Genomic DNA, 27,599 nt, shown 5'->3' with positions numbered 1-27,599 from the left:
AGTTTGAGCAAACTCCTAGAGATGGTGAAGGACAGGGAAGCCTGGCGTGCTGCAGTCCATGGGGTCGCAGAGATCGGGCACAACTGAGGAACTGAACAACAACATCATAAAGAATCTACACATGTTATCAATTCTTTTTATTAAAAAAAAATTTTTTTTTAGTATTTATTTATCTGGCTGCACCAGGTCTTAGTTGCCACATTTGGGATCTAGTTCCCTGACCAGGGATTGAACCTGGGCCCCTGTGTTGGGAGTGCAGAGTCTTAGCCACCAGGGAAGTCCCTGTTATCAATTATTGATGGGGAAAATAACATAGAAAAAAAGATGGAGTGAACTATGCCAGAATGTAAGCTGTGGGGTTTCGGTCCTTTATATTTCTGTATGTTGTTTTATTACAACATGTATCGTATGATGTTTCCAAAATAACAACAACAACAGAAAAACTACGTTTTGAGGAGCTATCACCCACCCACTGATTTATCCCCCACCCTCACCCCTCCCAAATCTGATTCCCAGCTCAGTTGCAGGGGCCTCTCTCTTCCCAGGGCTAATCTGATCATGTGTGCTTTTAATTCTATATTCTCCTTCTCACAGACCTTGCCTTGGCATTAGATAACCTTTTCCCTCCCTGTTCAATCTGCCATTTCTTTTTAATCTCTTTGTGAGCTTATAACTATGCTTAAGTCCCCAGCATGTGTAAACAAACAAGCGAAATTCCCCAAGGCTCAGCTCTGCCTTATTGTTCAATTCCTCAGTCTGCCTTGTTGTTCAGGTGCTCTTTGTGATCCCGTGGACTAGCAGCACACCAGGCTTCCTTGTCCTTCGACATCTCCCGAAGGTTGCTCAAACCCAGGTCCATTGAATTGGTGATGCCATCCAACCATCTCATCCTCTGTTGTCCCCTTCTTCTCCTGCCCTCAATCTTTCCCAGCATCAATGTCTTTGCCAATGAGTCGGCTCTTCGCGTCAGGTGACCAAATTATTGGAGCTTCAGCTTCAGCATCAGTCCTTCCAATGAATATTCAGGGCCCCACTCTAACCCTAAACCCGTGGCCCCTTTCCTTTTAGAGTCTGAATTCTACAAAGAGTTTGAATTCCAGTCTCTCAATCCTCACAACTGATGGTTTAACCCATTGCAGCCTGGCTTCTGCCTTCCCTTAAAATTGCTCTTACTGAGATCTTTCAGGCTTCATCTTCCTCTGCCCTTTCAGCTTTATTCAGTCAGTAGAACAGAGGAAGGTGCTCTTGTTGGAACATCCCATAAATGCCATGAATTCTGCCACCAGTTCTGAATGCCCCAGGCCAGCTCTTCCTGGGCTCTCAGCACCGGGACCACCGGTGAGGCGTTTCTCCCTGCTTGTCCCCGGGCCCATCACCCTTGGCATGTCTACCATGGGGCTTTTGAACGGCACTCCTCCATGCCTTTTCTCCTTGTATTCTGGATCCTTGCTGCCTTCTGTGTGTCCCTGTTCCCTCCGAAGGTCATGATTGTCAGTGTGGGTCCTGACCGTGGCTAACGTGGACCTTAGCAGTTCGCTCCTGACCAAGTGTCTGATGTTGACTGCGTCTCTCTGCCAGCAGTGGTCTTTGTTGCACCACCTCCCATCCTCTTTGACCCTGGCTCAGAATTCCTTGGTGGCTTCCCGTTGCCTAGAGGTACACCCTGAGCTCCTCTCTATGATCCTTCATGGTCTCGCTTGGCCTTACCCATGTGGGCTTGGTCTCTTGCCCAGGCCCTGCCTTGCCCCAGTAGCTTGCATTCCACAGTCCCATAGCTTGAACTCTGAATCCTCAATTCTGCTATCTTATGCCCCTTTGCACAGATTTCCTTAGGATATTCTCTCTGTGCCGGCACATTGGGCAGCATCTGCTGGGTGTCAGCTCAAATACTGCCACTTCTGTGAAGTCCTCCCTGATTTCTCCCAGAGAAGACTCAGGTGCTTCTTCCCCTGTTTTCTCCCTGCCCTTGGTGTAATTATCTTGCACCTGCTTGCCCTCAGTCGCTACAGTCATGTCCAACTCTTTGCGATCCTGTGGACTGTAGCCTGCCAGGCTCTCTGTCCATGGGGTTCTCCAGGCAAGAATACTGGAGTGGGTTGCCAGGATATCATACTTTAATTTGCTTTGTTTGTTTCTCTTTTAGATTGTAAGTTTCATGGGGCAAACAATAAAACTAATTTTTAATTTTTTTTTTAAACTGTGAAATCTAATGGACACAAATGCATTAATCAAACCTTAGATAATTTATATGTGGAGTCTAAAATATGATTCAGGGAATTCCCTGGAGGTCCAGTGATTAGGGTTTTGTCCTCCCACTGCAGGAAGCATGAGTTCAGTCCCTGATCTGGGAAGTAAGTTCCTGCATGCTGCCTGGCATGGCCAAAAATAAAGTATGATACAAATGAGTTTATATACAAAACAGAAATAGACTCACAGACATAGCAAACAAATTTATGGCTACCAAAGGGTAAAGAGTCAGAGAGAGATAGATTAGGAAGTTGGGATTAACATATATATGCTAGTATATATAAAGTAGATAAACAACAAGGTCCTACTGTATAGCATAGGGGGAACCATACTAGAAATCCTGTAATAAACCATGATGGAAAAGAATATGAAAAAGAATCAACGTATCTATATCTCTCCATGAACTGTAGCCTACCAGGTTCCTCCATCCAAGGGATTTTTCAGGCAAGAATACTGGAGTGGGTTGCCATTTCCTTCTCCATCTCTATATACACATATAACTGAATTACATTGCTCTACCCTTGAAATTATCACATTCTGAATTGACTATCCTTCAAAAAAAATCCTTAGAGATAATGAATGATCATAAAGTGAACCCTTGTGCAGTGACTACCCAGGTCATGGGAAGGAGCATTTTCAGTTCTCTAGGAGCTCCTGTATCGTTTCTGGATCCCACCCAACCCCTACCATCTTGGCTTTTATGGCAGTTTTTACTTCCTGGATTTTATTCATAGTTGTGCTTCCTGTATATTCATTTCCAAACCAACATTCAGTTTTACCTGTTTTTGAACTTTTTATACAAATACAGGCAGGCTGTGTCTTTTGTTATGTTTTACTTCCTTCATTGCAATGGTATGTAATTATGTGTCTTAACTTTTATTGTTGTAAAGCAGCATTTCAGTACATGAATTTACTCCATACGATGTGTTTATTCATGGACGTTTGCCTTATTTCCAGTTTGGAGCTACTACGGTGCTTGGATATTTTGTAAACTTCTTTTGGTCCCTGTGTGCATGAGTTTCTTCAGGGTATGGATCTAGTAATGGACTTGCCTGTCACAGGGTGTGTGTATCTTCAACTCTACCAATAATGCCAAACTGTCTTGCAGAGTATCTGTCACAATTTATATCCCACCAGCCATGCAGAGCATGCCCATTGCTCTGTATCTTTTGCCTATATATGGTATTGTCAGACTTTTCAATTTTTACCAGTATGGTTAACATGGCATATGCTTTCATTGTGGCTTTAATTTGTATTTCCCTCTGAGAAAGAGGATGAGCATCTTTATATCTTAATGGGTCAGCAGAATTTCCTTCTTAGTCAAGAGCCATTTAAGTTTTTTTTTTTTCCAGTGGGTTTTGTCATACATTGATATGAATCAGCCATGGATTTATATGTATTCCCAACTTGCTTGTCTTTCTTTTTATGTCTCTGTTAAGTTCTGCAATATTCTAGATATGAATTCTTTGTTGGAAGTAAACCTTACTATAAAATCACAAACATTGAAGATTTGTTGATTACAGTGTTTTAAAAAATTCTTTGCCTTAGCACTAATAAGTGAGTAGAAACAGAATACTTAGAAAACAAAATAGTGTACATTACTTCAAATTAATCCTGTCCTTCCCTTCTTCTCTCCAGGTGTCATCATTGTCCCTAGTGCCGGTGTTGGCATTGTCCTGGGAGGCTACATTATAAAAAAATTGAAGCTTGGTGCAAGAGAATCCGCAAAACTAGCGATGATCTGCAGTGGTGTGTCTTTACTGTGCTTTTCAACCCTGTTTATTGTTGGATGTGAAAGTATCAATCTAGGGGGCATAAACATCCCCTACACGACAGGGTAAGTGTCTTGGAAGAGCCGTTTCCTCTCATCCTGGTTGTGATTTAATTGCAAAACCCAGCGCTGTTTGGATCCCTGGGTCTGCCCTGTGCCCCTCCTTTGTGCAGGGATCACTGCGTCTCTATCTCTGTCCTGGTGGCGCTGCACCCTTGATGGGCAGAGACCGCGGTCTCTCAGTTATATGTGTCTCTTTGGACCCTGGGAGTGTCTCCCATTGCATTTGGATTACAGTCCATGAGGAAGAAAGGCATGTTGGCTTAATGAAAACTGTTCTTAATGTAAAGATTTGAATAGGTAATACATTCACATAATTTCAAAACAAAGTTCAAAGTTCAGTGAGAATACAGTGTACCCCAAGTCCTCCATCCCACTTCTCCCAAAAAACAAACCAGGGAACAACTTTAATTCATTTCTTGTGTATCATTTCAAGGATATTCCTTATACAAGAAACTGTGAATATGTCTTTTCAGTGTTCCCTGATTTATATCCAAGAAAGTAGCATCCTATACATACTTTTCTGGGCTTATTTTTTTTTTTTTAATGTAACAATATAGGTTGGAGATCTTTCTGTGCCAATAATCATGTTGATGATGTTCAGTGCATAGCTAACCCTTATATTAACACTATTGCATTCTTCTAAATGCTTTATATATATTAACTCATCCATCCTCACCAGCAGCACTAATTAGGTAGATAATATTATCATCCTGATTTTACAGATGGCAAAACTGAGGTATGACTTACACATCTGTTCAGGCTGCTGTAAATGTTTCTATGGTGACTTAGAAACAAAAAGGACTTATTTCTCACAGTTCCAGAGCTGGGAAGTCCAAGATCAAGGTGCTAGTAGATTCAGTGTCTTGTGAGGGCCTGCTTCTTGGATCATAAATGGCTGTCTTTTGCTGTGTCCTCACATGGTGGAGGGGGTGAGGCTTCTCCCTAGGGTCCTTTTTATAAGGGCACTAATTCTACTCTTAAGAGCCCCACCCTCATGATTGAGTCATCTCCCAAAGACCTCAACTCCAAATATCAGCAACTTGGAGCATTCATTTTCAACACGTGTTTTTCAGGGACCCAAACATTTGGTCTATTGACTTAATGATCACAGGCAAGGATTACACAAGAAATGTGTAAAGCTCTCAGGTCTCCTGGCACAGAATAAGTGCTCAGAGATAAGTTAGCTATTGTTATTAGTCATCACTGATACATTAAGACGGAGAAGGCAATGGCACCCCACTCCAGTACTCTTGCCTGGAAAATCCCATGGACGGAGGAGCCTGGTAGGCTGTGGTCCATGGGGTCGCTAAGAGTCGGACACGACTGAGCGACTTTACTTTTACGTTTCACTTTCATGCCTTGGAGAAAGAAATGGCAACCCACTCCAGTATTCTTGCCTGGAGAATCCCAGGGACGGGGGAGCCTGGTGGGTTGCCATCTAGGGGGTCGCACAGAGTCACACATGAATGAAGTGACTTAGCAGCAGCAATACATTAAGAATAATTTCCATCAAATTATTTTTACTACAATTGGCAAACATAAATAGAATTTTTAAAATTAGTAAGAAAAACCCAGCAGTCTCCTGACTAACCCTGCTTCCCAGGGATGATAATTTAAAGTTCTTTTTAGCTATCTCTTCTAGTATTTACCTCTGTATTTTTAACGCATACTGCAAAAAAAAAAAAAAAAAAGCATACTGCATAAATTAACCAAATTGAGATATTATTTTTGACTTCCTGTCTTGGTAAATGAGAAGTTTAGTATTTTCTTCCCAAGTTGCTCTCAAATTCTTTTTTGATATTTTCATGTTATGATTATGACAGTATTGTTAGCAGCTGAGGTTCAAGCACTGTATCATGATTAGATTTCCTCTTTTGTACAGCAGTGATTTTCCTGGAATTAAATCATCACTTTATTTTCATTTCCTTTGTTTCTTTGAATCTGAATCTAGCCTCCCATATCCTCTGAGGACTCAAGAAATCTCAATATTACTTTTTGCCCATCTGATGAACTCAGGAAACCCCTTGGAGTCATCTGTATGGGATCTCTCTGGACCTGCTGCCCCACTATCACCTGGGAATCCTAGAGGCCTCTCTCTCTACTGATCCTCAGTTTTCTGGGATCTGTGAAGGTCTCTCTTTTGTCTTACTCCCTCATTTTATCAGAGCACAGTGGCTACAGGAAGCCTGTAAAGGTGGTTACTTTTTTTGAGATTTTTCATGAAATAGCCTTTTTTATAAAATTACATTTTATTACCAAATTGGCTAGGTAAAGAATTTTGGATTGGATAAATCACTTTCACTAAAAGATTTAAAGTTTTCATTCCATTGTTGTCTAATTTCTAATGCCGTTGTGGGAATTCTGGCCTTTTTTTTCCTTCCTGGAAGTTTCTGTTTATTCCCAGTATTCCCAAATTCCACCATGATACACTTTGGGGTGGGTCTTTTTTTTTTCTTCCTCTAAAGCACTTGATGAACTTTAAATGTCTGGCGATCATGTTTTTCATTTTCATTTTTAACTTTTTAAAAAGATTCAGTGTTGATATTTTTTCCTCCACAGTTTATTTTTTTAATTTTTATTTATTTTTATTAGTTGGTACATATACACAATGGAATATTACTCAGCCATTAAAAAGAATACATTTGAATTAGTTCTAATGAGATGGATGAAACTGGAGCCCATTATACAGAGTGAAGTAAGCCAGAAAGATAAACACAGGTGTTTTTTCTCTTGTTTCTCCTTCACTGATTCTCTCATTTTCTTAGTCTTTACAACCTATTTTATATCTAATTTTGGTCCTGTTTTTTGGGAAAGATTTCTTCAACTTTATTTTCCCAGCCTTCTGCTGAATTCTTTTTTAAAGCTATTGTGGTTTTCAGTTTCCAAAGTTCTCTCTTGATTTTTGATTGTTTCCTGCTCCTAGTCTTCTTGTTTCATGGATGGGATAGCTTCTCTTACTTCTGCAACATTATTTAGTCTCTATTCCTTCCTGAATTGTCTGTATCCTCTGAGTGCCTGCTTTCTATTTTGCTGTCTCCCTTCTATTGAAAGTTTCCCTCAAATTTCAAGTCAGCCTGAGATTTCTCTCAGCATTAAAAAGTGTGAATTTAAAAGGCTGAGAAGTAGGGCTGTGTGCCTGAAGGTAGGGCTTGTCATTTGGTGGATCTCACCATAGGGTACCTGCAGGGGGACAGCTGGCATTTTCACTGGGGTGTTCGCTGTCAGAACCTGAAGTCTTACTTCTGAGGTGCTTCAACTCCTCAAGAGAAGGATGCTTCTGTCTCTTGGCTGGGGCTGTGTTGTGGTGGGTTCAAGGTTGTAAGCCCAGCTGCTGGCATTCTAGAGCTGGGGGTGACGTGGTGACTGGAATGGGCCCGGGACCTACTGTTCATTTTGCAAATGAATTTTATCAAATTCCTCTATCGTGATCCTAGCATCTCACCAAAGGGCTCCTTCATGTGGTGCTCTTAAGTACAGAGACTTTGGTTCATTTCCCCCAGAAAATATAGGGTTGGAGGAAGAAGTAGTCATCTACTAAGTAGGTCAGGAAAGGGAACCAACTTAAAACTGTATCATATTTGGACCATGAGTTTCTTGTGTTGTTTGTCTTTGAGTTCCAAAGGCCTGTTCTTTCTCCTACTAAGGACCTTTATCTTGCCCATATATAGAAGTTCTCAATTATACTTTCTGGTTTATTAAATCCTTCTTTTTCCAGAAACTCTCCATAATCTTGTTTCAGTTGGATTGAATGCTCTTTTGCATAACTTATTTCCATGAACTTCCTTTCATAGATCTCAGTTGTACCCGGTGGTAGTTGTCTATGTAGTTATTTATTTGTTAACTCTTTTTTTGCCAGAAAAAAGTCCTTGGATAACTTCCTAGGGAAGGGTTCACGGTAAGAAAAGCTTTCTCAGTCCGTAGGTTTATTAAAATGTCTTTATTATTCTTTCACATTTAAATCGTAGTTAGAGTGGGTATAGAATTAAAGGTTAAACATTTGTTTTTCTGAGAACTTTGAAACCATTCTTTGGTCATCTAGCATTTTTACTTGTTTACTTATTTTTGAGTTGCACTGGGTCTTTTTTGCTGCAAGTGGGCTTTCTCTAGCTGCGGTGAGCAGGGACTACTCTTCGGTGAGGTGCACAGGCTTCTCATTGTGGTGGCTTCTCTTGTTGCAGAGCACAGGCTCTCAGGCGCATGGACTCAGTACTTGCTGCTCATGGGTTTTAACTGCCCTTGGCATGCGGAATCTTCCCAGACCAAGGATCGAACCCATGTCCCCCTGCATTGGCAGGTGGATTCTTATCCATTGTACCACCAGGGAAGTGCCTATTATCTGTCATTTAATGCTGAGGATACTTAACAAATTTAATTTCAGTCCAAGTTCTCTTCTCTCTGTGACCAGCTTTTGTTTGGAAGTTTTGAGGATATTTTTCATTCAAGATGTTTTGAAATTTCATAAGGAATGCTCCACCCTGTAATTTTGTCTTGAGAATGTCACATTCTCAGAGAGACTTTCCCTCTCTGTCCAATCTAAGGAGCTCACTCCCGCCTCATCCTTTATCATATTACCTCTCTTTAGTTTCCTCATAGCACTTGCCACTATCTGAAATTATCTTGTTTACTTGCTTTACTGTTGTCTTTTTTTCTCTAAAATATTAGCTCCTTGAAAACAGTTACTATAGTTGCCTACATAACGTTTGCAGCCTCTTTCTACAACAGGGCTTCCCTGGTAGCTCAGCTGGTAAGGAATCTGCCTACAATGCTAGAGACCTAGGTTCAATTCATGGGTTGGGAAGATCCCGTTGAGAAGGGAATGGCTACCCACTCCAGTATTCTGGCCTGGAGAAGTTCATGGATGTATAGTCCATGGGGTCGCAAAGAGTTGAACATGACTGAGCGACTTTCACTAAAAAAAAAAATCTGCAACAATGTTTGTTATGAATGAGTGGATGCATGCATGGATGCATGAATGTTTTGGCCTAGGGCTTTGTTCATTCACTGTATTAGACACTCCTGGAACTCTTCTAATCTAACATGTATGTCTTTTTAATTTTTTTTTACCTCAGGGAGATTTTCATCAATATCTTTAACACATTCTCTCCTCTTCATTTTACCCCATGTTTTCCAGGGCACCTATTATTCAGATGTTGGAACTTATAGACTGATTGCCTGTATATTTAATTTGTTCTCTCATATTTCATATGTTGTTTTCTATGATATTTCTCCAAACCTGATTTTTATTTTTATGTAAACTTAAAATTTTGAGGATAATTTTTCTCATTGTTGTATTGTGAGTGTTCCCTTTTCATAACATCCTGATGTTATTTTAACAAGAGTAATATCTTCTTAGATCTCTCTGTGCATATAATTCCAATTTTTTAACTTTGTTTCTTTGACTTACATTTTATCATTTAAAGGTCAATTTTTTGTTTGTTTACTCTAGGATTTACAGGTTGACAAGACTCATCTAGCATTGTTCAGGTTATATGTCCCCTTCTTTTCCCCACCTCCTCTCATGCAAGAATGAGGGAATTTTATTCTGGATTGTCTGTATCTAAGGTAGAAGCTTAGCTCTTAAAAATTTTTCCTGTTTTTTTTTGAAGAAGAGCTTTTTGATGAATTTCAGAGCTCTGAATTGGGGATAAAGGTATGTGGGTGTGAGAATGGAAAGGCCCGCTGATTCGGTTTCTTTCCCTCAGAACTGCAGTGAGTCCCATTGTTTTCAGCTTTGTGGTCACTTTTGGCTGCTGTTGGACTTGGGTTCAGAGCTTTGTAGAGATTCCATGGGGCAGGCTGGCTTCTCTCCAAGGTGGTATCTGCTCATTTCACATGCCCCTTTGCTTATCCACTTTCTGTTTTCATAGAGTCTGGTGTCACTCTTTCCATTTCTCTTGGCAAGCGCAATCCCTTTGCATCATACTTACTTTTAAGTGCTTTCTCTGAAGAGATGCAAAGCAGATTCCATGTCTTATCTGCTTTAAATTGCAGGTCCCCTCAAGACTTCTAAAGCTTTTGCTTAAACCCGCATCAGTCTTGCCAATCCTGAATTAACTGATTCTGGACTCCCCAGCACTACTGGGAAAAAAATTATGTAATTGTGCTGATTGGCTCCATTACAAATTTATGAGTTCCATTCTTAGCAGGCTCTCATCTTTGCTGAGCAATCCATTTACTTGGCCCTAGTCAGCTTCCTCTCCTATGTCCCATATTGGTGGTTCCATTTTTAAATATTTCTTTCTCCAAATTTTTTACCTTAACCTTACCTTGTTTTTCTTGTCAGACAACCCAGTGTGCCTTATTAGTGAGAAAACTGAGGTCCCAAGAAAGAATTCCTTGAATTTGTCCCCCCACTCCCCTCGAGTTTCTTGGTCAAAGGGAGTATTATTTTCAAAAGCAAGTACTTGTGCCATCATTTCCTAGCTGTGTGACCTTGTAAAAAATAATCTAATATTGTTGACTCTTGGTTTCCTTGTATATAAAATGGAATTAATGTCCTTCATACCTGGTTGTAAACATAGTTGAAGTAAAACACATGTGATTGACAGAATTAAAATACTGCAGAAGTGTAACAAATGAAAAGTCACGGTTTCCTTCCTCCATCCTCAACCTCCAGTTTCAAGCATTTAAATATTATAAACAAATGTTTGTAGCTTTGATTTTGAGGATTATGTACAGGAAGATATTTCCTAGAATCCAGCACTTAGTATATGTTGAAAAAAAGTTAGTTTCTTGGCTTTACTCCCTTCCTTTCTAGATTATGCAAAGCAACTCTTTTTTTTTTTTCCCTTTTGAAATATTAATGAATGTGTGGCACCTACCTTTGTGCTGGGACATTACTTAAATGGTGATGCTGAAACTAGTAAGATGTAAATAAACATTGTAATTATCTAAATCCATGACTTATGGTATATTTCCTCTCACTTAATTGTATTCAACAAAAAGAAACTTGTTTAGAGTGCCAGGGGTTGCTGCAGTGGTCCACTCATTCTAATATTTGCAGCCTGACTTCATCAAAATTTATTAAATTGGTGAAAGAAAAACCCAGTTTCTTTGGAGAATCCCTCTGGTTCCCCAGATATTTCTAGGAGGAGAATTAAAGTTGAATGGGTGGTACAGCTGCACAGGTTTGACACTTTCAGACACTTTGTGTGAGGAATCATGGGGCCCTTTCTCCATACAGGGAATGGGCTACATTTCAGCCTCTCCTTGCTCCCTTGGCTGTGTGCAGAACATGTTCATCTGTACATGGTTGGCCTGCCTAGTAAAAACAGTTGTGCTTGATTTTGAGCCTTGCATGTGGGATTTTTCTCCTTTAGAGCCGGTAAAGAGATGAAGGGACTGGCAGTGAAGAGAGGAGCCCTTGTTAGACACCTGTGGGGCTCAGGTATGGTGATTGGCAGTTGTACATATCTTTTATAAACACTGCTTATAATATCACTTTGCCGTATATATTATTAGCCACGTGATTCAGTTAAAGAAAGCAAGGCTTAGAGAGTCAATAATTTGCCCAAAGTCATCAGTTAATAATGAGTGGAACATAATGAAACCCAGATTATCTATTTTAGAGTTTTTGTCCTTTCTGAGCAGTACACTGAGGTGCTGTTTTACACTTTGTATTTCGTGTAAGCACACATCTAAGTGCACACATCTCCTCTTTACTCAGAAAACTGTAGAACGCACCCATTCCTTTCAGTAGCGTGCTACTACATGGCCTTGCCGCACCCTAGCTGTGTGAGTGTGGCAGATTAGTTACTCATCTCTGTGCTTGGTTTCCACATCTTTAGGGTGAGGATATGGACAGTACGAACACTGTTGAATTGCTCTGAAGATTGAATAAGGTACTTGGCAAATTCCTTAACCTCTCTGTATCTCAATTTCCTCGTAATTAAGGTGGGCTATTATTAGTAACGATCTCTTAGAATTACAGAGAGGCTAAAATGGAATAAAACCCACAATAATAAGCAACTGTTAAATAATTCTTTAACGTTATTTTTCTCATTTTAAATATGAGGAGAAGGGGATTCAGAGGGATGAAATAATTTGCTTGAAGTCACACAACTAGAAAATGATAGAGCTAGGATTTGGATTTTGAATGTGATGTTTTTGCTTATTAAATTGTCCAGAAAGAAGAAAAGAAACGTAAAGAAGGAAGCACAATATAAAAAGCCAATTCCATTTATTAAGGTTTGTATGACAAGCTCCAGGCTCACCAACATGGTGAATTTTCTGACATTAAAGCAGTGAATGACTAACCCATCTTTGAATTAGTATCAAGTACTTAAGAGATACCTATGTTCCTGGGTTGCAGCTAGGATGTTTTAGGAGGATGAACTTTTCCTGTTGAGCCAAAATGGAGTCACTGGTTTGTTTTTTTTTTGGTAGAACCTGATGTGTTATTAGTGGTTCCCTTAGAAAATTCAGATTTGATAGCCAAGATGTAGAGACGACCTCAATGGCCCATCAATGGATGAATAAAATGTTATATAAATATTTATAATATATAAATGTCATATACATATAATGGAAAATGATTCGGCCTTTAAAATGAAATTCTGTAATATGCGACACAATGGATGAATCTTGAGAACATTATGCTAAGTGAAATAAAAGAATCAGAGAGACAAATATTGTGCAATTCCACTTACAGGAAGTATCTAAAGTAGTTAAATTCATAGAATGAAAATGCAGAATAGTGGTTGCCAGGGTCTGGGTGAGGGGGAAATATGGAGTAACTAATCAGTGGAAACCACATTTCAATAAAGCAAGATGAATAAGCTTTAATGTTGATGATGCCAAAAGGAGGCATGCCCACTTCACTAAATGGCCCTGGACGATCCCTCCCACCTCACAAAACATCAGGTCTCCAATTTCCTTTATCTTCTGAATTTAGAGAAAAGTGTCTTTACAAGGGGATTCCCTGGTGGCTCAGTGGTCAAGAAACTGCCTGCCAAGCAGGAGCATGCGGGTTCACTCCCTGGGTCAGGAAGATCCCCTGGAGAAGGGAATGGCAACCCACTCTAGTGTTCTTGCCTGGGAAATCCCATGGACAGAAGAGCCTGGCAGGCTTCAGTCCATGGGGTCACAGAAGAGTCAGACATGGCTGAGCACTCACTGATGCACACACATCTTTATGAGATAGGCAAACACTGAAAACTGTGCTAAACTTTGGTCCAAATACCTTCGGGTATTTGCTGGTCATTTAAACAGTAATATTAACTTGGTCATTCCATATAGATCCTATTAAAGATTTATTGACTTCCCTTCAAAATAAATCTTAATTTTTCTAAAAACAGTACTGACAAAAAAGGTGAGTAAGCTCTAGACATCTGCTGTATAACTTTAGTCAGTGATTCTGTACTGTACACTTAAAATTTTGTTAAGAGGGTAGGTATCTCATTGTTAAGTGTTCTAACCCCAAGAAGGCAAAACTGAAGGTAAAAAAAAAATTCAGATTTGAGAGTGTGATGGTTTTTCATCATGAAAGATCCTAGTAGCTCTAGATAGTATCCTGGCCCACTTCTAACTCCAGTAATTACATCTACTTCCCCAGCACTCACAATTTCCCTGCAGTTTTAATTAAGAAATGTGGTTTGCTTTCCCTCTGTGTCAGCCGAACTGTGTTTCACACAGGTGTGTCCTAATCATTTTGTAGCCAAAAGAGTGAAAACTGTAGCGTAAGCAATACTTTGTGTGTGTACGCTCAGTCACTCTGTCGTGTCGGACTCTTTGTGACCCCATGGACTATAGCCCACCAGGCTCCTCTGTCGATGGAGTTCTTTAGGCAAGAATACTGGAGTGGGTTACCATTTCCTACTCCAAAGCAATACTTTATGTAAACACATTACATAATGTGAGTTGCTTGCTCTTTCCCTTCAAAAATGTGTTTCAAGTGAGGTTAAGTCTGATGTCCATGTACAAAATTTTTCAACAGTACTAAGTCTTGACAAATCACTTAATAATTCTTGCTTTATTATCTTTCATTTGTCAATGTCATGTTTTTGAACTTAAACTAAAGTCTATTATATCATCTTCTGATTTTGAGAATTGAGTTACCAGGCCAGAATTTTTCTAACAATGATTTCTTGAGCTATGACATGATGAAGAAGCATTTTCTGTTTTCTGAGTTCAGCAGTGACTGTTGGATGGAGTGGGTCTACCTGTCCACAGGTCCAAAATCTCAGGGGTTGGAGTATGCTCCTGAAGTTACTTCTCTCAATATAGTTTTATTGTCCGAGGTTAAGACTATAGAAATTAAATACAGTCTGTTAATTCAGACCTTTGCTGAAAGGTATATTTCATCATCTTTGTCACCACTCCTGAACTTGCCATCCTGCCACTATTAATTTTAAATATTATTATTTAATTGGAGAATAGTTGATGTACAGTATTGTGCTAATCTCTGCTGTACAGTGAAGTGACTCACTTACACACCTATAAACCTTTTTAAAAACATTCCTCCATTATGGTTTATCACAGGATATTGAATCAGCATAGAGAACAGACTTGTGGTTGCCAGGGGGGAGGTGGCAGGGGGAGGGAAGGATGGGGAGTTGGGGATTAGCAGATTGTACTATTATGTACAGATATATGTACTATTATATGTACTATAATACATATAATAATATGTACTATTATGTACATATTCGATTATGTACAGAATGGATAAACAACAAGGTCCTACTGTATAGCACAAGGGAGTATATTCAACATACTGCCACTGTTTAGATAGTATTCTACTACCAGCCGGAGAAGGCAATGGCACCCCACTCCAGTACTCTTGCCTGGAAAATCCCAGGGACAGAGGAGCCTGGTAGGCTGTGGTCCATGGGGTCGCTGGGAGTCGGACACGACTGAGCGACTTCACTTTCACTTTTCACTTTCATGCATCGGAGAAGGAAATGGCAACCCACTCCACTGTTCTTGCCTGGAGAATCCCAGGGCTGGGGGAGCCTGGTGGGCTGCCGTCTATGGGGTCGCACAGAGTCGGACACGACTGATGCGACTTAGCAGCAGCAGCAGAAGCTACTACCAGCCCTTGTGTGACTAGCATTTCTAGTCAGAGCATTCCTAATTACTCTAAGTATACCATTCAGACAATTTAACACTCTGAAGGTTTTTTTTTAATTGGATTTTTTTTGGGGGTGCCATTCAAGATCTTTTATCTATTATAACTAATTTTAAAGGAAATTCCTCAAAAATAGAGAACTTAAAGGATCTTATAGATGTGTGTGTATAAGTATATGTATTTCTGGTTATCTTGGCTATTTCTGTTATTAGACTTATAGTTAATTTATAGCTGCAAGTATATGATTTGATCTATTTTTGGCTCTACTTGGGAGATACAAACCAAATTTGTTTTGCTTCATTTTAAGAGTATCAAGAGGGTAAAAAATATAGCAGATTTTCTTTCCAGTGAGTTTTTAAATTTTGTGACTGAGATCTAAAGATATCACAGGAACTCTATAAAATTATGTAATATCTGTTTAAGCACACTAAGCCTTGAACCTGTGACTATTATTAAACTCAGGACTAAATTTGCCTTTCATAACCTCATATTAACATAGCCAATAGAGAATGTTTATCATGTAATGTTAGCAGAAAAAACAGAATTTACAACACTCTGAAATCATGATAACTGTTATTAAATTTAATTTGTATGCCAAGTGAAAAAAGAGTGAAGGAAAGTAATACACTAACCACATAATGGTGGATGTTTCTGGATTGTAGTGTTACTGTGTGAGTTTAATTTCATTTTTCAGTCCTTTTGTATTTTCCAAAATTTCTGCAATGAATATGTATTACTTTAAAAATAAAGGCATTTCAAGACAGTGTACAGAGGATACATCATTTTATTAAAAATGATTCTGGATTTAAAGAGATGGTTTGTATAAGTTGTAGTGTTTTATATGTAAATTTCTAGTTATACCTGGTTTGAATTTGTTAACTACGAAGCTAAAAGAAGCTTTAACAATAAAAAGAATGACTGGGTACAGTAATGGTAACTTTTATGACTGTGGTTCTCAGGGAAGGATAAGCTGTCTGCATGAATTATCACATTTTCTTCTGTGTTGATTATTCTCTCTTGCCTCTTGTAGGCAAGAGGAGCATTGACAGACATTGACTGTTAGGTTTGGCCCAAGGGTCAGGTGGCCCAGTTGATAAAAAATGCACCTGCCAACACAGGAGACACAAGAGATGTGGGTTTGATCCCTGGGTCGGGAAGATCCCCTGGAGTAGGAAATGGCACCCCACTCCAGTATTCGTGCTTGAAAAAATTCCATGAATAGAGGAGCCTGGCGGGCTACAGTTCGTGGGGTTGCAAAGAGTCGGACAAGACTGAGCTCACACATGCATGCACACACACACACACACTCACAGCTACTAAATGTTAGGCTAGAAACTGGATCCCCGTCTAGTTTTCCAACATTTCTCTGTAGGAGTAGATAAGAAAATGACATCTTTTTTGAAACGAAAATCATCATGAAGCCCTTTTGTGCTCTTTGTGTTTGTGACTGTGCTACTTTTATTCCTCTGGCTTCTGCCCTGTCTAGATAAAGAAAGTACACCAACATCTCCATGCCTGTTGTGTGCTAGGAACACAGTGAACCCTGGACATCTATTTACTCATCCAATCTTCCCCAAGAACCCTGGCATATGGATAGCCTGATCTCTGTTACACAAATGAAGTCTCTCTAGATTTGTTTGTAGTTCTTGAGAATTCTGGATGTGGAGTTGAATCCACTCTTATATTTTGGTCTTGCCGCACAGCTTGTGGGATCTTAGTGCCCTGACCAGGGATTAAACCTGCCTTCGGCAGTGAAAGTACAGTGGTCCTAACACTGGACCTCCAGGGAATTCCCTAAACCAGCTCTTTCTGACTAACGCTTAGGCACAGTGAGAACTAAGTGCCCGAAAAGCCTCAGTAGAGGAGGAAGGAGCAGAACACTCAAGCTAAAGTGTGGCCACTTACACAGAGCTGTTGTTCTTCAGGCACTCAGTCGTGTCCGACTCTTTGAGACCTCGTGGACTGCAGCACGCCAGGCTTCCCTGTCCTTCGCCGTCACCCAAAGCTTGCTTAAACTCATGTCCATTGGATTGGTGATGCCGTCCAACCATCTTGTCCTCTGTCTTCCCCTTCTCCTCCTGCCTTCAATCTTTCCCATCATCAGGGTCTTTTCCAATGAGTCAGCTCTTCACATCAGGTGGCCAGAGTACTGGAGCTTCAGCTTCAACATCAGTCCCTCCAATGAATAGTCAGGATTGATTTCCTTTAGGATTGACTGGTTTGATCTCATTGCAATCCAAGAGACTCTCAAGTGTCTTCTTCAACACCACAGTTCAAAAGCATCAATCCTTCAGTCCTCAGCCTTCTTAATGGTCCAACTGTCATATCCATTCATGACTACTGGAAAATCCATAGCTTTGACTAGACGGACCTTTGTTGGCAAAGTGATGTCTCTGCTTTTTAATATAATGTTTAGCTTTGTCATAGCTTTTCTTCCAAGGAGCAAAAATCTTTTAATTTTGTGGCTGCAGTCACCATCTTCAGTGATTTTGGAACCCAAGAAAATAAAGTCTATCACTGTTTTCATTGTTTCCCCATCTATTTGCCATGAAGTGATGGAACCAGATGCCATGATCTTCGTTTTTTGAATGTTGAGTTTTAAGCCAAATTTTTTACTCTCCTCTTTCACCTTTATCAAGAGGCTCTTTAGTTCCTCTTCGCTTTCTGCCATAAGGGTGGTGTCATCTGAGTTATTGATATTTTTTCCGGCAATCTTGATTCCAGCTTGTGCTTCATCCAGCCTGGCATTTCACATGATGTACTCTGCATGTAAGTTAAATAAACAGGATGACAACATACAGCCTTGACGTACTCCTTTCCCAGCTTGGAGCCAGTCTGTTGTTCCATGTTCGGTTCTAACTGTTGCTTCCTGACCTGCATACAGGTTTCTCAGGAGGCAGAATTCGTTGTGATCCACATAGTCAAAGGTTTTAGGAAGTCAGTGAAGCAGAAGTAGATGTTTTTTCTGGAGCTCTCTTGCTTTTTCTTTGATCCAGCGGATGTTGGCAACTCAATCTCTGTTTCTTCTGCCTTCTCTAAATTCAGCTTGAACATCTGGAAGTTCTTGGTTCACATACTGTTGAACCCTGGCTTGGAGAATTTTGAGCATTACTTTGCTAGAGTGTGAAATGAGTGCAATTGTGTGGTAGTTTGAACATTCCTGACATTGCCTTTCTTTGGGATTGGAATGAAAACTGACCTTTTCCAGTCCTGTGGTCACTGCTGAGTTTTCCAAATTTGCTGGCATACTGAGTTGCAGCACTTTCTTTTATTTTTTTATTTTTTAATTTTTTTTTCCATTTATTTTTATTAGTTGGAGGCTAATTACTTTACAGTATTGTAGTGGTTTTTGCCATACATTGACATGAATCAGCCATGGATTTACATGTATTCCCCATCCCGATCCCCTCTTCCGCCTCCCTCTCCACCCCATCCCTCTGGGTCTTCCCAGTGCACCAGCCCCGAGCACTTGTCTCATGCATCCAACCTGGGCTGGTGATCTGTTTCACCCTTGATAATATACATGTTTCGATGCTGTTGCAGCACTTTCACAGCATCATCTTTTAGGATTTGAAATAGCTCAACTGGAATTCCATCACCTCCACAAGCGTTGTTCATAGTGATGCTTCCTAAGCCCACTTGACTTTGGACTCCAGGATGTCTGGCTCTATGTGAGTGATCACATCATTGTGGTTATCTGGGTCATAAAGATCTTTTTTTGTATAGTTCTTCTGTGTACTCTTGCCACCTCTTTTTAATACCTTCTGCCTCTGTTAGGTCCATACCATTTCTGGCCTTTACTGTGCCCATCTTTGCATGAAATGTTTCCTTGGTATCTCTGATTTTCTTGAAGATATCTCTAGTCTTTCCCATTCTTTTTTCCCCTCTATTTCTTTGCATTGGTCACTTAGGAGGGCTTTCTTATCTGTCCTTGCTGTTCTTTGGAACTCCGCATTCAAATGGGTATATCTTTCTTTTTCTCCTTGGCCCATTGCTTACATTAAATCACTGTTCTTTTGTTGTATGTGTGTGCTCAGTCGCTCAGTCATGTATGACTCTTTGCGACCTCATGGACTGTAACCTGCCAGGCTCCTCTGTCCATGGAATTTTTCAGGCAAGAATACTGGAGAGGGTTTCCATTTCCTTCTCCATGGGATCTTCCTGACCCGGGATTGAACCCATGTCTCTGGCATCTCCTGCACTGGCAGGCGGATTCTTTACCTCTGAGCCACCTGGGAAGACATTTATTGTTGTATATTACTGTAAATAAACATCAATCCTTAAGCAGTTGATTCAATGAAGATTAGGCAGCAAGCTTGCTCTTCTTTCCTGTTTTTTGTTCATTTTGGTCTCCCTGTGATTAGTTTTCTGACAGCTTCAATGATGGGAGGGCATGTCATTATACCTCTCATAGTTTCCTAGGCTTTGAAATTAGTCAGTTATCTTAGTTAACCTCAGAAACTCCTCCCATCTCTCTAATTCTATTATTCCATGATTTTTATAGTAATGTGTAATGTGTGACTCAGGTTTCCAGCTTGGACCATGCAGTTATAAGGCATTTGTTAGTGAGTCCTTATTCCTGGCATGGAAAGAACACTTACATGGACCTTGAATTAACTTGAGCCTCTTGCTTGCAAGGCTGACTTGTCAGAGATGTTTTTGTTTACTGGAAAGGTGGGACTGTCCCTTTGCTCAAGGGTGAGTGTGGATACTACAGTGCTAGTGCATTGTGTTCTCCCAGGACAGGCTCAGCTCAGCTAATAAGAGGTTGCTTGGTGTGACTCAGATTTCAACACTTGCACTATTATTATAATCCAGTCTGTCTTCTGGAGCATAAGTTATAGTAATATAAGAGATTATTATTCTTTCTTTTTAAAAATAATTAATTTATTTATGACTGTCCTGGGTCTTCATTGCTATGCACGAGCTTTCTCTAGTTGTGCCGAGCAGGGGCTACTCTCTAGTTGTGGTGTGTGGGCTTCTCGTTGTAGCTTCTCTTGTTGAGGAGCATGGGCTTCAATAATTGCTGGTAGGGGCTCAGTGGTTGCGTCTCCTGGGCTCTAGAGCACAGGCTCAGTTGTTGTGGTGCGTGGACTTAGTTGCTCCACGGCATGTGGGATCTTCCCAGATCAGGAATCAAACTCGCGTCTCCTGTATTGGCAGAAAGAAAGTGGAAATGTTAGTCGCTCAGTCGTGTCCAACTCTTTGCTACCCCTTTGTAGCCTTCCAGGTTCCTCTGTCCGTGGAATTCTCCAGGCAAGAACACTGGAGTGGGTTGCCATTCCCTTTTCCAGAGGATCTTCCTGACCCAGGGATTAAACCCAGGTCTCCCACATTGCAGGCAGATTCTTTACCCTCTGAGTTACCAGGGAAGCCTGACAGTATTATTCTTAAAAATAATTTTTTTTTTATCAGTGCCGTGTAAAGGATTAACTGTGTCAGCATCTTTCTTTTTTTGTGCCACTGTGGGCTTTCCCACTGCTTTTATATTTGTTGTTTTCTTTTCATTTTGTTAGAACTTTTGATACTCCATCATTTCTTTGTATCAGACATCATGATCTCAGGAGAAGAGCAGGTGTACCCAAGGGTGACCTGGGACTGTGCCTTTGTTTCCAGAACTCAGGAAATCTTTGGCCTTCCTGTCATCACATGCATTGTGAGTGTCTATTGATGTTCTCTTTAGATTCCTTTCTCTTGAGTGAACATACCCACAAAGGAGGGGTATTTGGAATCTGTGGCTGTCGTAAATGAATACAAAGCATGCTGTTAATAAGAAATTCCTTGTGACTTCTAAATAGGCATAGTAATAACCCTATTGTATGGATTTGAAGCCTGTCATTTTTAGTGACTAAGCATGCAGGCATATAAATTCCTTTCATTTGATCACAGCTTGCAATTTGGTTCTTGAAGAACCAGTGAAGAATAATGCACAAAGAATATGTTTTGTGTGACGCCAGTTAAAATAGCACTAATCAGCCTCATAATGAATCATTTGGCCTCCTTGGACATCCATTTCATCATCCGTGAAATGTGGAAATAGGTCTAGACCAGAGTTTCTCAGATCAGCATAAACTACTGAGATTTGGGTTAGTTTATTCTTTCTTGTGGGTCAAGGGCTCTTCTGGGTATTCTTGGGCTCTTTATATATATCTATATATTTATTTATGTAAATATATATACATATTTAAGATTTCTTTGATGTGGGCCATTTTTAAAGTCTTTGTTGAATTTGTTGCAATATTGCTTCTGTTTTATGCTTTGGTTTTGTTGATCCTGAGGCATGTGGGACCTTAGTTCCCCGACCAGGGATCGAACCCACCACCCTTGCACTGAAAGCTCAAGTCTTAACCACTGGACCACGAGGGAAGGCCCCTATTGGACGTTTAGAAGCAATCGGGGCCCCTACCCACTAGATGTCAGTAACGTCCCTTTAGTTGTGAGGAACAAAAATGTCTCCTGACACTGCCAAAATTGCCCCTGTGGAGAACTGCTGGCCTAGAGTCACCTTTTAAAGGTATATTCAAACTATCAAATGGTATGATTCAAAATACCAAGCGTTATGGTATTGTGAACATAATAATTATGAGTGCTAAGTCACTTCAGTTGTGTCCAACTCTTTGCAACCCTTTGGACTGTAGCCCACTAGGCTCCTCTGTCCATGGGACTCTCCAGTTAAGAAGACTGGTGTGGGTTGCCACTTCCTCCTCCAGGGGATCTTCTTGATTCACGGATCAAGCCTGTGTCTTTTATGTCTCCTGCACTGGCAGGCGGGTTCTTTACCGCTAGCGCCACCTGGTAAGCCCAATAATTAAGAGTCTTGTGATAAAAATTACTTCACTGGAGGGATGGGAATGACCAGAGTTTATTTTACTTTTTCCTCTTTGGAAGGCTTTCCTGATAAAGTTTAAATATCGCTATGAGTTTGTTCCTTTTGTTCAAATTTGATGACTCAGTTATCAAAGTGTGAGGGAGGATACAGGAGAAAAGCCTTTGAACAAACAACAGGAGACTTCTGGATGAACCGTTTCTGAACATAGTCATTAAAGGTAAATCCTAGCATATGACAGACACTCCTAAATATCTGTTGAATGAATGGATGATGAGTAGTTGGACAGGTGAATGAAATCTGCCATTTCCAGCCCATGTGGCTTTAGGAACAGTATTTCACTGAAGTGAAAGCGAGGTTGCTCATTCGTGTCTGACTCTTTGCGACCCCATGGACTGTAGCCTACCAGGCTCCTGCGTCCATGGAATTTTCCAGGCAAAGTACTGGAATGGGTTGCCATTTGTGACACCTAAAAATGGTGGCAAAGGAAGGAGGTCTTTGGATGTGAGAACTCAGAGCCCGTTTATCCTTCCATGAGTTTCTTCTGGGTACCTGCCTGCCTCTGCCATTCCATAACCATCTCTTTACGCTTCTCTCTCCAGCCCTATATATCCTTACTTGACTTTTTCAGTTCAGTTCAGTCACTCAGTCGTGTCCGACTCTTTGCGACCCTGTGGACTGTAGCACGCCAGGCCTCCCTGTCCATCACAAACTCCCGGAGTCCATCCAAACCCATGTCCATTGAGTTGGTGATGCCATCCAATCATCTCATCCTCTGTCGTCCCCTTCTCCTCTTGGCCTCAATCTTTCCCAGCATCAGGGTCTTTTCTAATGAGTTGGCTCTTTGCATGAGGTGGCCGAAGTATTGGAGTTTCAGCTTCAGCATCGGTCCTTCCAATGAACATCCAGGACTGATCTCCTTTAGGATAGACTGGTTGGATCTCCTCGTAGTCCAAGGGACTCTCAAGAGTCTTCTCCAACACCACAGTTCAGAAGCATCAATTCTTTGGCGCTCAGCTTTCCTTATAGTCCAACTCTTACATTCACACATGACCACTGGAAAAACCATAGCCTTGACTAGACGGACCTTTGTTGACAAAGTAACGTCTCTTCTTTTTTGACTTTTTTGCTCTTTTATATTTCTTGTCTGAACTGATTTTATTTGAGTTTTTCACATTGTATCATTTCTTTGAATCAGAAATCATGATGTCATGAGAAAATAGAACCCATTGTGTTTGCCTGTGAGTCCACATCTGCTCATTCTTTTCTTAATGCTTTTGGCAGGGCTGGGTCTTCATTGCTGTATGTGGGCTCTCTAGTTTCAGGGGCAGGGGGCTACTCTCTAGTGGCAGTGTATGGGTTTCTCATTGTGGCTTCCCTTGTTGAGGAACACAGGCTCTCGGGCACATAGATTCAGTAGTTGTGGCGCGCAAGGCTTTGTTGCCCCTCGGCTTGTGGAATCTTCTCAGACCAGGGATCAAACCCACGTCCCATGCACTGGCAGGCGGATTCTTAACCAGTGGACCACTAGGGAAGTCCCACATCTGGGCATTCTTGAGGGAAGGAGAGTTTAATTGTTCTTCTCTGGTTGTCTGAAACAAACCAGTGCTCTGATTCCTGATGGTCTTCAAAAAACCACCTTCTTTTGATATTCTAGAGTCCCTTGTCTTTCTTTGATAATTTATTCCAGAGCAAAGGCTTTTGGTCAAAGGAACTTGTGTTGACAGCTCTGATTGATGGATTCCATATTAATGTCCTCATCAAGATATTATTAATTTGGCACAAAAAAAATTTCTTCCATTTTACAGTTTAACTGTAAAAGAAATCTAGGCCTCAATTTGTTACGATATAGAGCCAAGTGTCTGCAGTGAGTGAGCAGTTTAGTTCTATGAAGGTTAGAACTTCTGAGCTCAGATTACCAAGATGGAGGGTGGAGTTGAAGCACGATAAATAATATGATACAAATGTACTAAATCTGTAGTATGGGAAAATTGAAAAACGTTTTCTTTCTGTTCTGTTTTAAAGTCATAAAAATAATTATCTAGGGTGGTACTTCATAGTACCATGGCTTTGATTTCATGGGAATATATTCTCTAAAACGGACACCTTAACATCAAGAACTGTCCTGTGAATTTTATTTTGGCAAACATTAACGGCTCATGATCTGCTTCTCTCTTAGACCCTCTCTGACCATGCCGCATAGGAATCTGACAGGAAGCTGCAATGTTAATTGTGGTTGTAAAACACATGAATATGAGCCAGTCTGTGGATCGGATGGAATTACATACTTTAACCCTTGTCTGGCTGGCTGTGTTAATAGTGGGAATGTGAGCACTGGGGTGAGTATATTTCACAAGCTCCTGTGGTGTTGTTAGATTTTGTTTGCAAACAGAAGGTTTCAGTCTCCCTTTTCCAAAAACTTCAAATAAGATACAGGATATTTTCTGTCAAGGGCTTTCCAGGTGGCTCAGTGGGTAAAGAATCCTCCTGCAATGCAGGAGGCACAAGAAGCGCAGGTTTGATTCCTGGGTCAGGAAGATCCCCTAGAGGAGGGCACGGCAACCCACTCAGTATTCTTGCCGGGAGAATCCCATGGACAGAGGAGCCTGGCGGGCCACAGTCCATGGGGTCGAAAAGAGTTGGACACAACTGAAGCAACTGAGCATGAATGCACACGTGCTTCTGTCAAAAACCCAGAGGAAAGGAAATTATGCAATAATTACTATTATTTTATTTCCCAGGGGTAATTGGGGTTTTTGAGTATAGTGATCTGATTCCATGTCATTCCCCGCTAGTGACATCCTGTGCCGACCCAGTGAAACTTGAGAAGGTCGAGTGCTGGATGTCTCCTTTGCTACCCCATCAGGGCCCCTGTGATGATGGACGTGAAGGTCGAGATGACCACAGTCTGTGCTGCTAGAAGAGAACAGGAGAGCACCTCCCCTGCTCAGAGCCTGTGAACATGGGCAGTGGCCATTTTTCATAGACTATCAATTCAGATTTTTTTTTTTTTAAACATTCAGAGTAAAGTTATTTCTGTCAGTTCAAGAATAGGCTATTTTGAGAATTCAGTTTCCCGTGAATTATAAATAGGCAGTGATACTGTGGGAGAAGGTTTTCATATTCTCTGCCGTTCTTTATTGAGCCTGGTTCCATTCTTTGCATAATAACAGACTGTAGGCAGCTGCTTTCATTGAAAGGTTAAGATGCCTTTGTTTGTTCTGTGTAGGTGATATGGGATGATACCGTTGACTGCGTGTCTTGGGGATGTCATATTTGATCTCTGAGTTTTAAACTATGGTGATGAATTGAGATTCCTCTTGCTGGCTCCTCATTATATAACTGGTGAGCTGCAGGGTGTGACTGAATTGAAAGGGACAATGAGACCTGCTCTTCAAATGAGGGCCATAGACCAGAGAACTCACTCGCCCCCAGGGAAGGACTTAGCCACTGAGTCCTCTGGTCCGTGGTCCTCATTCATACAAAGAGGCCCACAGTCCTTGGAGCACAGGCGGCCACGCAGCTCCCCATCTTCGTATTTGTGCCTCCTGCTTCTCTGGGTGGCTGAGAGGTCACAGTGACAGTGAGCTCAGCTGATGTCCATTCAGTAAAAAAGCAGCATAATAGGCAGAAAGGTCAATTGGCTGTTTTGTTTGAGACATCTTTTGAGTCCCTTGTATTAGCTGGTTTCAAATGAAATAGCCAGTGATACATTCACTAGTATTGTTACTGAAGTCGTTACAGTTGCATTGTGAATTCTCTGCATTTATTTAACAGATATTTACACTTGATCCTACACTGTTTCAGGGTTTTGCTAAGCACTCTGGTGAGCGCAAATAAAAATAAGGCTTAGTTCCTGTTTTCGAGAGGCTTCTCTGTTTGGAGAGCCTAAGAATGAACATCCATTGAAGCAGCATCTGATTATGACCCAACATGAGGATGTGGAACATGGTTGTGCTCGTGCACATGTTGTGTGACTCACTGCGACTCCATGGACCGTAGCCCGCCAGGCTCCTCTGTCCCTGGGATTTTCCAGGCAAGAATACCAGAGTGGGTTGCCATTTCCTACTCCAGGGGATCTTCCCGACCCAGGGATTGAACCTGAGTCTCCTGCATTGGCAGGTGGATTCTTTACCACCTCGCCACCTGGGAAGCCCTCATAGAAGATGTATAGAATTGAGTATTGAAGGCTTCTGATCAAAGTTTAAACAACCTTCAGCAGCAGATTTTGATGTTGTTAGATGCACTTTTTGAATCCTTACTGTTAAAATGAGAAAGATATTTTCTTCTCTTTTTTCTTTTTTTTTGGGCTGTGCTGCACAACTTGTGGGACCTCAGTTCCCTGATCAGGGATTGAACCCTGGCCGTGACAGCGAAAGCCTGGAATCTTAACCACTAGGCCAGCAGGGAAGTCCCAGAAGATGCTTTCAATGAACTATTCCGCATATTTTTAAATGCTAGAATGATTTTAGAGCCTTTTAACTCTGACAGTTCGTATGCTGAATTTTGCTGTTGATCGGCATCCAACTGATCTTTGTTATCACTTAGACACGGAACTACACAGAATGCACCTGTGTCCAGAGCCGCCAGGTGATCACGCCACCCACGGTGGGACAGCGTGGCCAGCTCCGCGTGGTTATCGTCAAGACGTACCTCAATGAGAACGGCTACGCTGTGTCTGGGAAGTGTAAACGGTCCTGTAACACCCTCATCCCATTCTTAGTGTTCCTGTTCATAGTGACCTTCATCACAGCCTGCGCCCAACCGTCAGCCATCATAGTAACACTCAGGTGAGGACGGTGTTCAATGTCTAGGTTGCGTTATACACTCAGAATTGCCAGAATTTTTATTCCAGACTGGGGACTGATGTGGTAAAGTGGTGACGAGAGCAAAATGAGATTGCGGGAAAGTGCACAGACATTTATGTACCTGGTGATCTTAAGAGAAGGGAGTTTTCCCGTGGCAGGAAGGGAAAGGAAGGATGGTAACATTTCACTGGGCATCCCAGATGGCTCAGTGGTAAAGAATCTGTCTGCCAGTGCAGGAGACATGGATTCAATCCCTGGGTCCGGAAGATCCCCTGGAGAAGGAAATGGCAACCCACTCTGGTATTCTTGCCTGAGAAATCCCGTGGACAGAGGAGCCTGGTGGAGCCTGCAGTGCATGGGGTCGCAAAAGAGTCTGTCATGACTTAGCAACTAAACACCAGCAACATTTTCATACTCCAGAACTTGTTTTATTTAGATGAATTATATTCCCATAGTTCAGTGAAACTCTTTTTGGATGCCTTTGGTTCCTGAAGTCTCTACTGAAAGGTTCAAGTTCAGGAGCTGAAAGCTATGACTGTATTAGCTATAAGAAGCCTGGCCCGAGAGGAGGTGACAAGTCATTTGGTGAAGTCACTAAATCGTACGTACGGCTAAGAATATTATCTCTGACCTTGTAGGTAGTTAATACCTCCAGGATCAGTGACCATTGTTGCTGAGCTTGCAATTCCAAATGCTTATTTCATTAATTTCACTATCATATAACATTTTGGCATTGAATCAAGGAAAGGGCAGACTAGGGAATGTAATTTTAAGTTGTTCATGCTGTGCTTTTTTTGGCCGTATTATATATCCCAT

At 41.1% G+C, this 27,599-nt stretch overlaps 1 protein-coding gene across 2 annotated transcripts in view; it reads left to right on the top strand.

Moving 5' to 3' along the window:
- Positions 1-27,599, top strand: part of SLCO5A1 (solute carrier organic anion transporter family member 5A1) — a 147,684-nt gene that overhangs the window by 113,962 nt on the left and 6,123 nt on the right. For both annotated transcript variants that reach the window (XM_043880210.1, XM_043880209.1), the window contains 3 exons: positions 3,886-4,084; positions 24,155-24,314; positions 26,524-26,765. In XM_043880210.1, the coding sequence (XP_043736145.1) occupies positions 3,886-4,084; positions 24,155-24,314; positions 26,524-26,765 (601 nt within the window). The remainder of the gene's footprint in view (positions 1-3,885; positions 4,085-24,154; positions 24,315-26,523; positions 26,766-27,599) is intronic.

Source organism: Cervus elaphus, chromosome 21, assembly GCF_910594005.1.
Source record: "Cervus elaphus chromosome 21, mCerEla1.1, whole genome shotgun sequence".
In the NCBI taxonomy this organism is placed as follows: Eukaryota; Metazoa; Chordata; class Mammalia; order Artiodactyla; family Cervidae; genus Cervus; species Cervus elaphus.
This window is presented reverse-complemented; position numbering and strand designations above follow the sequence as displayed.